This window comes from Gadus chalcogrammus, chromosome 11 (assembly GCF_026213295.1).
Source record: "Gadus chalcogrammus isolate NIFS_2021 chromosome 11, NIFS_Gcha_1.0, whole genome shotgun sequence".
NCBI lineage: Eukaryota > Metazoa > Chordata > Actinopteri > Gadiformes > Gadidae > Gadus > Gadus chalcogrammus.
The window spans coordinates 8,262,956-8,275,273 of NC_079422.1; the positions used below are offsets into that span (position 1 = coordinate 8,262,956).

Below are 12,318 nucleotides of genomic sequence, written 5' to 3' on the forward strand. Positions count from 1 at the left end.
CCTACGTTTCCGTTTCTTACCATAACAGAACAAACTGTTCAGTCACATGTCTAAAACACAAAAGACCAGATATGTTGATAAATAAAACAATATTCCCACAACTTTTTTTTTTCTTTTGGCAAAGTGCTGTATTATTCCAGTAAACTACATAAAAGCAAAACAAAAAAAGTAACACTTGATGAGAAACAAAAATGCCACAAAATATTCTTCACACGTATTTGAAAACAAGAGGAAACGGGCTTGCTACATCGTTTTGTTTGTCTATAAAAGCTGTACAAGGATTCATGGGGGGGGGGGGGGTCACAGAGAGGGAGAAAGCTACCTCCAGTGGTGCATAGTTTTAGCTTTGACGTCTGTAGATCTGTTGAGCATTTGTTTGTCCGTTTGTGTGTGTGTGTGTGTGTGTGTGTGTGTGTGTGTGTGTGTGTGTGTGTGTGTGTGTGTGTGTGTGTGTGTGTGTGTGTGTGTGTGTGTGTGTGTGTGTGTGTGTGTGTGTGTGTGTCCAATTCAGGACACAACGTTGAGTTCAAAGTTCTTCAGTGACACATTGTTGACGACAATGATTTGTCCCCGGGAAGGCACGTGATCCGTGACGGCAGAATTTCAAAGGCATTGAACAAAAACAATACAAATCCCTGTTGGTTTCATGATCCACATATGACCATTGAGCGGTGGACAGAAGAGTTCAAAATAGGCCTCCTCCTCCTCCCAGAATTCCCTTGGAGAAAAACAAAAAAGTAGGAGACAATCGCCAAGCAACGCTTCTTTTTCTCCTGTCCCTCACAACTTGTAATTATTATTTTTTAAAACATTCCAACGCAATGTGAAAAGATCAAGACGGCTCTATGACGACCACAAAAGGTTGATCACATGTACGCTTCAAAACGAAAAGATTCAATACAACAGTGAGAGTCACTCCAGGAGCAATACATGTATGTACACTCAACCATACTAACACATAACACAATTTGTTTGTGCCTATGTGCCATGCTCTAATACACATGGGCTAGGCTTTCTTTTTTTTGTTTTTTAAAAGGTATGTATGTGCTATGATCACAGAGGTGGACAATGTAAGAAAAACAAGCAAACAGATTTGAATAGAAAACATGAATATGGATAATAACTGACTGGACTTGGACTGACTTGGAGTTTTAGAACTTCCACTTCAAATGGTGTCCGTACTAAATTATTAAATCTTGTAATGAGCCCAGTAATCTAAACAAATAAAAAAGTGTAACAAAATATTTTTTTTAGATTCTGTTCATTCACTTGTCATGGTCACATAGCTGAGAAATTGCTTTAAAAAAGAAGGGAATTTGCTATTTCAATGTAATGTAGTGCTACTTGTAAGAAAAGGTACATTTAAGACTGAATACGTGATTCAGTGGTCTGTTAAGATGATTATAGACATATTTTTTTGCAGTGTTGCTGGGATCCTGAAAGACTATTGTTTGTTTTCACACAGCAACCACCCTTTAGCCCAGACATAGTAAGCAAAAAATAACAAAGTAACTACAGTACAAACAAGTACTTTAAAGTTAAAGATAGTTGCAACTTTTTTGGTTTTCAAATATTTTACCGGTCAACAGAAAATGTGAACTAGGTTAGTAACTTAAAAGAAATAAAAGGCATACAATTACAACTCTTAACCATATGAGGTACACCAAACAAAACAGATACACATTGATGAAAGACCAACCATTTCCCTCCATCTTACAGTTGATTGAGAGCTTAAGAAATCTACTTTCACAGTCCTGGGACCTATCAAATCTTTTGAGACGCGCAGGGAGACGATCCCTGATTACTAACATTTTATTAGGGATCTCAAACTGGGACCAGAGTCTGGAAGGCCCCCATGTGAGACAATTATCAGCCATCAAGTATTGGTGACTGTCCGTGACCCTGAGAAGTGGACTGCAGATATACTTTTATAGAACACAACAATATAGTAATGAGAATAATAAGGAAAAAAATATTTTTTCATTTTCTTTTACCCACCGCTAACAATTCTACGACCATGCAACAAGCTGCATACTAACGTGACCAGATATAACCAAACATGACCAAACATACCTACTCAAGATAACAGACGCATATATACCATCTTCATACTGATATGTAATATTTTTTTCTTTTCAAAAATATTTTGGAAGTTTTTTTTCATTTTTAAATACGTTTTTACATTTCTTTTTTTCTCAAAGCTACCATTTAAAACAATGTGTTAAGTGATATTTAACCCAGTAATATTTACCTCTTATTTTTTAAAAATATTTTCAAAGATTACTGAATTAAGAAGTCCAAGGCGTTCTTCACCTAAAAGCCCAAGGAGAGCCCGTCTGAGAGGGGTCATTATGTCGATGTCAAGTATGTCCATAAATAAACGTTGAAGGACGCAAAGAGGATGCAAGCGACACTGGATGCCTAGAGCAACTATAGAGTGAGGTGAAAGCCTCTAAAACTCAATCTTTCAGGAGGAGAGATTAGACCTTAGGCCTGCTCCATGGTGCCGGTCTCAGAGCAGATCTCAGTCCAGCCCTGGTCTTAAGCCGAGAATGGCCTGCCCGATTCACTCCTTCCAACTGTCTGCTGCATCTTTCTAACAACAGGATTCCCTGTTGTTCCCTAATCTCCGACAGTGGCTGCTGGTGCACACTTGACCTTGTGATTCTATGTATCGTATTGCACTGAACAATTTGATTGTATACTGTGTTTTTCCCCCTACCTTAGCTGCAGGGGAGAAGGCGAGATCTAGTCAATTTGGGATTAACACACAATAAGAAACAAAAGGGCGGTTTAGCCTAACTAAAGTAAAAGCCTCCTGCTGTCCAATCAAGTTTCCCCAGAGCGTTGCCAAACGTATTGCGGCCCCCTCATCCCCCTGATTCTATACAACCTCTGAATGACATCACAAGCCCTCCCCCAAACTCCTATAACATGATCTATCTGTGGCTGTCCTGGTATGGAGACGTTGTATGTGCCAATAATTAAAGTGACCTACAGCATTGATACTAAAAATTATGGAGTCCATGAAGAAGAACAGGTTGCTTCCTGGGAGGTGGGCTCAGGACAGTTGAGACTGACAAAATGGCCGGTGTATAAAAACGATGGGCGATGGATTGGGGTGATTAGAATGCCAGACATTTTTCTCACATCCCTTCTTTTAGGAATTAATCTGATGTATGATGGATGGATGGATGGATGGACATTTGCACAGTAAATTCACTTTTAGCCGCTAGCCTGTGAGTTCTGTTTATTTTCCCTTGTTTCGAGCCTAACCGAGCCCACCAATATATCTGATCTAACTCCTCTAAATTGTCCCAAGCCAGAAATTCAAGTATGGTAGACCAACCAGATGGAAAGACGTGCATTGGTGTGTTTTGTTTTGGTCGTGAACGACATGGCTCTTTCTCTGGCAGAAGGCTGGTTATGGTGTCTTTCCTATACGGACATGATCTTCATACTGGATTGTATTCTTGGTTGAACGCTGGGAACTGATGATGATGGTGATGATGATGGTGATTGTAATGAGGACAACACGGTGGGCTGCGGCCCCAGGACCCCTCAGTAGTTGAGGTGTCTCTGGTTGGGCTGGTGGAGGTACATGGTGTTGGCCCTGCCCTGCTTGCTGGCGGCCGGTAGGCAGAGCAGGTTGCCGCGCCGCATGGCGTTGCGGGAGAGGGGCTGGCTGCGCTGGGCCCGCCGGCCCCGGGTCTGCCCCTGCTGCTGGAGCAGGCTAGCCCGGGCGGAGAGCGCCGCCGCGAAGCAGGTCGCGTGGAGGCTGGGGCGACGCTGGCTGTCTGCTACCTCCGGCCTGCAGGGGGCAACGTAGAGCAGAACAGCGCTCAGGACGTTGACTCATGAATACCAAAAAAAACGATGATATTTAACTATAAACTATTACTATGACTATAACTAAAACTATTATTTCACTTTAATAATTGACTTAATGATTAAGGAGGCTTTGGATAAATGCTGCTAACAAACATGAGTCCTACCGGTGGCGGGGGTTGTCCAGGGAACGTCGGCCCTTCTCCTTCCCAGGCGAGGAGCAGGGCGGCCCGGCCAGGCCCAGGCTGCGGTCCATCTCCAGGTTGAGGGAACGGGGCAGGGGCTTCAGGCTGAGCCGCGGGGGGCTGTGGTGCGCGTAGACGGACATGCTGGGGTGCTCAATCAGGAGGTTCTCCAGGGGACTGGTCTCCAGCTGGATGTTCTTGCTGCCCCGGCCCGTGAAGCACGGGGGAGGGGTCACAAACCAGCTCTCCTCCAGGGCACAGGCCCCCAGACGCAGGAAACCCCCATCCTCCTCCTCTTCCTCCTCCTCGTCTTCCTCTTCGTCCTCCCCCTCGTCGTCTGCCTCGTCCTCGGGCCCCCCTTCTGCGTCGGTGTCGGCCATGGAGTTGAGGGAGGTGCAGGAGGCGTATCGGATGCTGGGCGTGGCCATCGGCGAGGGGATCATCACCAGGTCTTCGTCGTCGTCTTCCTCGTCCTGGCCTGCAGGCCCAGCGGGACCACCGGCCAGGCCCGCACCGCCCGAGGTTGCCCTCGCGTCTCCTGCACAGAGAGACAAACATGAACCCGAATGAAAAGGAAACCAACATGGAAACAGGACATATCTGAAAATCAAGTCAAAGTAAAGGGAGCTGGTGTACCATGGTACCCACAAAAAATATGATCGGTTAGAATCCCATAAACTTTTGTTTTATACGTGTGGTGGACAAAAATCCGAAATCCACATTTGCCAGAACTTGGCTCTGTGCCAAAATTGTGCAGCAGTTCCAGTCGTACTCAGACCCTCTACCTGCTATAAACGCACAGTCAAAGGGTTCACCCAGAAACACAGTGCCAGAACCGCAACCTTTAGGGACTTTGATCTCAGTATATCCTATAGGCCGCCTTACCAGCAGGGGGCATTGCAGACTGAATTTTTTTTATCTCTGCGCTTTATACTACAAGACTTGAAGGCAGACCCTCTTAGTAATGCCTCCTTGCCTTTGTTTTTTTCAACTCTAACATGCCCAGGGTGCAGGCCATCAGTAACCACTTAAAAGTAGTAGTAGTAGAAGTACAGGCGGTCGTCAACCGTACAGAGATGCGTGTGGACAGTGGCGGACAGCCAGGCTTGAGTTCTGCTCCTAGTGCTGGAGGTCTGCAGGACTCTAATAATAACCCACTAGGCCCATAAACAGAACTGAAATCAAACAGGGATGTCTGGTCTTTCTCCAGCACAGATCCTCCATTTTAACTTACACTTGCAAACAAAGACACCCATGGCCCTCGTTCTGATTCTGTGAAGATTTGTTATGCTACTGTGCTAAATGTTTGTGTGACCATATGCATTGTGGGGCAGGATAGTCTCGTCAGTGGTTAGGGGGACTCCCAGCCGAAATTGTATGGGGTCAAACCTGAAGTTCAGCAGGATACCTTGCCCTACATGCTCCTTAATTAACTACCTAAAAGTTGATTTGTGTGTGTGTGAGACATTATTCAGCTAGCGTGCATCCCATTGTCTGTTTAGAGCTCACAGTGGTGTCACGTGACACCGCCTGCCTGGTCTTAAGGCCGTCATGCAGGTGGCGCCTGCACAGGGCACTTTGTTTACCGGCAAGCTGCTGTGTTTCCGAAAAGCAAGGAGCCTTGTTGATGATGCTGTGCTGTCCCCAAGCACCACACTAGGGCACTCCCAACAGATAACTGCCTCCCTAAACCCTGTCCCAAGCAATTAGCATGTAATCCTGTCAAGTGTGTGTGTGTCAGAGACAGCTGTTAAACACGCATGCACAGAGAAGGCAGCCTATACTTCCAGAACAAAGCATTGTAGGGTAAGAGGGCTGGTGGATGGCTGTGATCCTGTGTCGTGCATTGAATGCGGACAGGGCTGATGAACAGGTGCTATTGGGGAACAGAACATGTGCAAGGAGGTATTCTGCATTAAAGGACTTCCAAACATTTTTTTGTAAAGAGAAATGACAATTCTTTGATGTCCATGATATCCGATGATATATCCGTGACAGGGTTAAATGGAAGGAAGACATGCAGGGCACCAGACATGCAGGGCACCCGACACGTATGCAGTGCAACACAGATCCCTTCCCTAGATAACGGCTAGGGGAGGGCAGGTTGGATCAATCACTAATTAACAAGCGATTCTCGGGTGGTGCTGGAGTCAGTGGTGTCGAGTTAAAGACCTTAGCAGAGGGAGCGGGAGCGCTGCCTGTCAGTATGGGAGCTGGGAAAACACTCCACAAAAGGTAAACAGACGCTCCGCTTCAACTCACCACAATCCACAATGGCCACAAGGCTATTTGCTCAGCAAACTAACCCAGCGGCTGTTTTTAGAAGGTATCATTAAAATCCTTCAGGTGTGACGGCAGCACCAAGTTTGAACACCCAGACCTGCGCTACAGGTGTCATGGGCTGTTTTGAGCTCCTGCGCAGCACTTATAATAGATCGCCTTCCCATAAATGTACGCACTAGGCCAGCTACCTCTGGCCAGCTACCTCTGGCCACACGGGAGGCTATATTTAACCCCCCGGGGTTCTCTGGGGCTTTGTCTGACCTGGTCGCTCCAACGAGCGGAGTTTCAGGGACAGGCACAGAAGACCCTGCCCACCACAATTTGAGACCCCTCCCACTACCTCCGAGGTCAACAGGGGATGGGGTGGTGGGCATCTGAGGATATTCACAGTCCGTTGAAACTAGAGATGGGGTCAGATGGGTATAAGGGAGGGTTGGGAGGTGGTGGTGGGGCAAGTCTGGACCAGACTGAATACCTTGCCAAGATGTTACCCTGGTCAACCCCTAGGTACTGTAGGTCTGCTTCCACTTGAGCCCTGTGAATGCCTTATTAATGGCTTTACTTAGTTATACAACGTTCTCTGTAAAGTGTGTGTGTGTGTGTGTGTGTGTGTGTGTGTGTGTGTGTGTGTGTGTGTGTGTGTGTGTGTGTGTGTGTGTGTGTGTGTGTGTGTGTGTGTGTGTGTGTGTGTGTGTGTGTGTTTATCTGAAAATGGGAAACATGGGCAGGGAGGAGGCACAAAGAGGTTTGTCTGTCTCAATCTATATAAAACAAGGGGCACATTACGTTTGTGCTTGGGCTCCTGGCGGTCTGTGATGCTTTGCGTGTGTCTACTGGGATATTTGTTGCCGGCGCCGCCCTCTCTGGCATTGTGTGTAATTACAGGACTTTGTGTTCCCAACTGCCCAACGTAACGGCCTTTTGTCTCCTGTCCTACTCGCCACCAGGTATTTACGCACGCAGAAATACGCAGAAAGACAATAATCCAATGAATGTAGATAAAAAATAAGCATGCTTGATGCTTGGAGTTTCAGTTAAACTAGTTGTACAAGAGTGTGTGTGTGTGTGTGTGTGTGTGTGTGTGTGTGTGTGTGTGTGTGTGTGTGTGTGTGTGTGTGTGTGTGTGTGTGTGTGTGTGTGTGTGTGTGTGTGTGTGTGTGTGTGTGTGTGTCGAGGCACTCACCCAGATAGTCCACCAGAATCCAATCGTCATGCTCCTCCTCGTCTTCCTCACTCTGTCCTGGCCGATTGAGGCGACTCACATCATCCTCATCGTCCCCGAACAGAGCGCTGGCGAACCTCTGGAACATCCCGGGGCCTTGGGGGGCGCGCGGGGGCCTGGGTTTGGGCGGGGGCCGGATTTCTGGCTCATCAGCTGCCGGTTCCTTGGCTGGGAGGAGGCTCCGTGGAAGGTGCTAAAGTGCATCAATGTGTTTTGGTCTGGGATCATACGAGGCTCAGAAGAGGGCAGGGTCTGAACATGTTCTCTTCAGGCCCAGGCGTCTCCTTAATCAGTGCAAGATACAGTACAACAAGGCCCTGCGTGGAGACAGAGTGTTTGGGTTACAGACCAATCAGACAGGAAAGGGTCACGTGGACGATCTAAATGCACAACACCATCTGATACAATAACATGTTTATAACATTTTTAAAACGGATTCTGCCTTATCAGGAAACCCCTATGGCTATTATGACACACAGTGGTGCATTATCAACAAAAAAAAAAATCACATCCATATCATGGCGCCCACACCTGCACACTTATCTATAGCCAATGGGCACAGCTGATACGGAGTAAAGCATTTTTTTCCTAAATCCGTTTCTTGAGCTTATTTGCATGCAGCAGCCTACATTTACATGGAGGTGTGCGAAGTACATTTTAAGATGAAAGATAACAAAAGATATCCAAAACCATCCGGGCAAAACACATAATCGAGCATTTATTTTCAATGTCTTTGTTGTCCTTCAGGTCTGGGTAGCAAGAGGCAGACACCAATAATGGGTCATCTTCTACTTTTCAACTACCCGAGAAGAATACGTATTAGCGTAAAAAGAAGGCTGCGTAGTTATTAGTCAACTAAAGATAATAATGAATCCCGTGTGTCATCTGCCGTCCGTCGAGCGGTTGACAGTCAGGTTCTGTACGCCTGTTCAGACAGTGCAGTTGGCAGAGCTGGCACGAGCTTGAGTCTACTCGGTTTATAAAGGGGCCGATCCGATGCAGCTGGGCTACGGGGTCGGCGGACAAGGATGGCAGTTAGTAGGCCTTCGTCCTGACTAACAGCAGAGTTTTAATCTTCTGCACCTGTTCCGCTGTAAAGCGATTCATTCACGCAGTTTTTTGCCTCGATTCAAGAGGCCACTGACTGGATGCGCTGCACTTAATGCGATTACAGGCGAGCACCGGTTTAGTATCATCTTCTGCATAATGATGTGCTGCACAACCGAGAACAGCCGAGGCCCTATATATCTAGGACAATGTCGGCTCTGCGTTCAAGATGGTTTAGCATGACCCGAGTGGCCAAACAACAGCAGGCCTTGTGTTTACATGCCAAGGTCGGTACAACAACATACATTACGTAATGGTCTACATTCTGTCGTGAGTGTATGCGAGGAGAAGATGCAAGGCAAGCACGCTCACGCACGGTGGGCATTTAACGACCAAAGTACTGGGCATGTCTGGATCGAGAAATACCTGATTTTAACAGGATTAATGACTGTGATGACCGGACAAAATTTAAAATAGCAGAGCATATCGGGTGGTGTCTGGGCCGGGCCAGGGACCGCCTCCCCTGGGTTCGGCGGCGGGCTGAGGAGGAGGAGGCTGCTCTGTAACCCTACACTCGTTGGGCGTAATGCAGCTTGTTTAGCGTTAAGTTTTCTTTAGCTATATGTCGTGCTATTTTAACCAACTCGTTATTTTTAAGCGGTAGACCTTCCCGTGGGTTTGCTTTACCTAACCCTGTGCATGATGAGGGCTGATCGGCCGAATAGCGCATCGATATCCGAACATTTCTGAGCAGGCCTCTCGGATCTATTGTTCAACATAAAAGCACCCGTTCACTTCCGAAGGTGGTCGGTTCGGACCCACGGTCTACCCCCCCCCCCCCCGCACTCGGATCGATGCGAAACAATAGTTATCATTTATTAAATGGTCAAAAATAAAAGGTGATGGTTAAGGAGACAAAGAACAAGCACTCACCTGCGGCAAGGAAAAATGTAAACTGTTAAAAAACGAATGATTTTCAATATAAATCCTTGTTAAAGAGGTAGATTACTTGTTTGGATAATATAAAGACCGTGGTTTCTTCACAGAAGAAATAAAAATATTTTATTGGGGACTATACATTCGGAGTCAATGTTCGTTACTTTTCTCGCCGTTTCCGAAGTCCCAACTGCTAGCTTTGTTATTGTTGTGGAGTACAGCTGATCGGTGCGCCCGCCTATGGGAGGGACGAGTCGTAAATCACAGAGCCAATCAGTGGTCGCTATTCGCTCTGAGTGACTGTCACCAACGCACGTGACAGACTCCAGAAAAGGGCATGCCTTGGCAAAGCACCGTGAGGCTCTGGGAGTGCCTCGCAAAAAAAATGTATATATTAGGAAATATTATTATATTTTTATATATCCAAAGCCAAATATATATTGGGAAAAACACTCATTCAACACAACTTGGTTTAATTTCTTGAGTAAGACCACGCTAAATAAATAGTAGCATATATAAGGTAATTCTACCCGTGGCTTTTAAATTCGCCGTTACTCAGTGATAAAACACCTGACTTATATGGAAAACAGGTCCGTACCTATAAGTTTGACCTTTCTTCTGTTCTCTATCTATTTAAAAATGTATAAAGGATATGCAGAGGGATGCCTCTTCAAAAGCAATAACCAACTCATCTGTTATTGATTGGCCAGAAAAAAACAACTTCTGCCTAAACACATTAAGCCTCGGCCTACTCTATAAACATTCAGCCATACTCGCTTGGAATTTGAGATTTGATAAGAGCTGGATGTTGAGGGAACGGCCCACAACCCCTACTTTGTGTAGGGTTTTGTCTGGGATATATTAATCATGCAAGACTATGAAACTAACGTGTAGTATATGTCAGTTGCAATTTTTCAATCTACCATAACACATATTGATTGAGTATTTCATTAGATGGATGGTAGCTTCATGCATCCATTTTACACACTAACACAGCATACAACATACACATTTTTAGGGATGTTGAATTGGAGAAGGACCTCATGATCAGGAGGATGGTGAGAGGACAGGGCAGACAGACGATCTAGGTCAGGGGAGGGTTTCAGATAGGTCACCCCCCTGGCTTGGAGAATTGGGGGGTAGGGCTTATCTCTACAGTCTGGCGGACAGGACACAAGCTTAGGACAAAGACCTCCTAAAAAAGCTGATGAACCACCGCTGCTGTCATGGGAGCTTTGGTTTTCTGACCTGGCCTGTCGTCGCAGGCCCACACTTCTCTCTCTCTGCTCCACCCTTGACCTCGTCACCCATTGTTCTTCCAGGTGTTAACATTTTGGGCTGCTTAGTAAAATAACCATCTGGTGTATCTTTTTGTGTGGAGTCACCGTACATACGATAGAAGTACATTGTTGATAATACTCTAAATCTACAGCCATACTAAGTGAGTTTAGGAAAAAGTTTAGTTTTACAATAGATTAATAGATTATGTATGAATGAATGTTATACATTTATAGGGTAATATGATGCAACATTGCATAATGTCTTAAAATGTCCTGAAGATTCTCAATCATACAAAACGTAACATTAAATACAATAACTTGATTATAAATCGTTGTTATACATATATAATAATATACACCAGTATATGATAACATCAATACTAATCCTAATGATAAAAATACTAATCTAATAATAGTAATGATGATACTTATAATTGTAATGATGATGATAATAATATATTGGATGTATAAAGTAGCACCTTTCAGAAAACCTAAGGTGCTTTATTCAAACGCATACCTGAACCTATTGAGATAAAGAAACACGTTTTATTAAACAATCTTCCCCTTCCACAGATGTGCCCGGACAAAGCTCTATGGCAAGCCTCACCCTGTGTGTGTAGGAGCCAGGCAGTTAGGGCAGAAGGAGAGAGAGAGAGAGAGAGAGAGAGAGAGAGAGAGAGAGAGAGAGAGAGAGAGAGAGAGAGAGAGAGAGAGAGAGAGAGCAACTGAAATACTCAAAAGAGAGAGACAGAGGGAGAGTAACAAAAGGAGAGCGATAGAGAGAACACCATGATGAGGTCAGAGCCAAACATGTCATCTTAACACAACCTGAGATCTCCATAGAGCCACTAATGGGCCGTCTCTGCTGCCCAGAGTAAGAGAAGCGCAAACCCTGTGAACATTATTGACCAATCAGAGTCGAGGATTCAGCAATGATGTGGAATAAATACATTTAATTGCCTTAATATACAGCAAATACATTAAATGAAAAGCAGGCAATTAACCACAGAGACCGGCTCTGCCTATCGGGTCACCCAGAAACACACTTATCTATGACAGTCCTTGTGACACAAACCTTGCTATGTAAGCTTGTGTACTGAAGAGTGACCCCTACCCCCCTCAACCTCCCACCCACTCGCCCATGTTGTTCAGTGGTAAAACCACAAAGTGTGAATCATACAATCTGTTGTATCACACACATTGGAAAAGCACACAGTGAATACGGAGAAAACAAACAACAAATTTCCATTCGACAACATACCGCACCTGTAATGTCCTGACCTCCGGGCAGTGATAAGATGTTATTGCTCTCCCATGGCGGTTGTTGTGTCACATCCACCTCACCTCAATGTTGTTTTCATATCCTATAAATCACCTTCTACGCCCCGCTGGACTAAAGAAAGAAAAAAAGAAAAGAAACAGGTGAAGATTAAAAGAGACCCTAATAATAACAGCAGCAAATTAAAGGTGTATTAGTGTTTAGAATTGCGGTCGCGTCTAGCGGAACAAGCTTGTTTGAAATATAATATAACATATA

General features: G+C 45.3%; 1 protein-coding gene across 1 annotated transcript; it reads right to left on the reverse strand.

Moving 5' to 3' along the window:
• Positions 1-411: 411 nt before the first annotated feature.
• On the reverse strand, positions 412-9,726 carry tp53inp1 (tumor protein p53 inducible nuclear protein 1). The gene is made up of 4 exons (XM_056601286.1): positions 9,499-9,726; positions 7,480-7,835; positions 3,996-4,551; positions 412-3,811 (listed from the first exon to the last, which is right to left on the reverse strand). The coding sequence occupies exons 2-4, from the start codon at positions 7,604-7,606 to the stop codon at positions 3,562-3,564; spliced, it is 933 nt and encodes a 310-aa protein (XP_056457261.1). The 5' UTR covers positions 7,607-7,835; positions 9,499-9,726; the 3' UTR covers positions 412-3,561.
• Positions 9,727-12,318: the final 2,592 nt, after the last annotated feature.

What these genes read in the sequence shown, in the direction of transcription:
- tp53inp1 (XM_056601286.1), bottom strand. Translation starts at nt 7,606, where the DNA reads ATGTTCCAGAGGTTCGCCAGCGCTCTGTTCGGGGACGATGAGGATGAT. An exon ending in GATTCTGGTGGACTATCTGG is followed by an intron (nt 4,552 to 7,479) that starts GTGAGTGCCTCG and finishes CTCTCTGTGCAG; the next exon opens with GAGACGCGAGGGCAACCTCG. An exon ending in CTGGACAACCCCCGCCACCG is followed by an intron (nt 3,812 to 3,995) that starts GTAGGACTCATG and finishes TGCCCCCTGCAG; the next exon opens with GCCGGAGGTAGCAGACAGCC.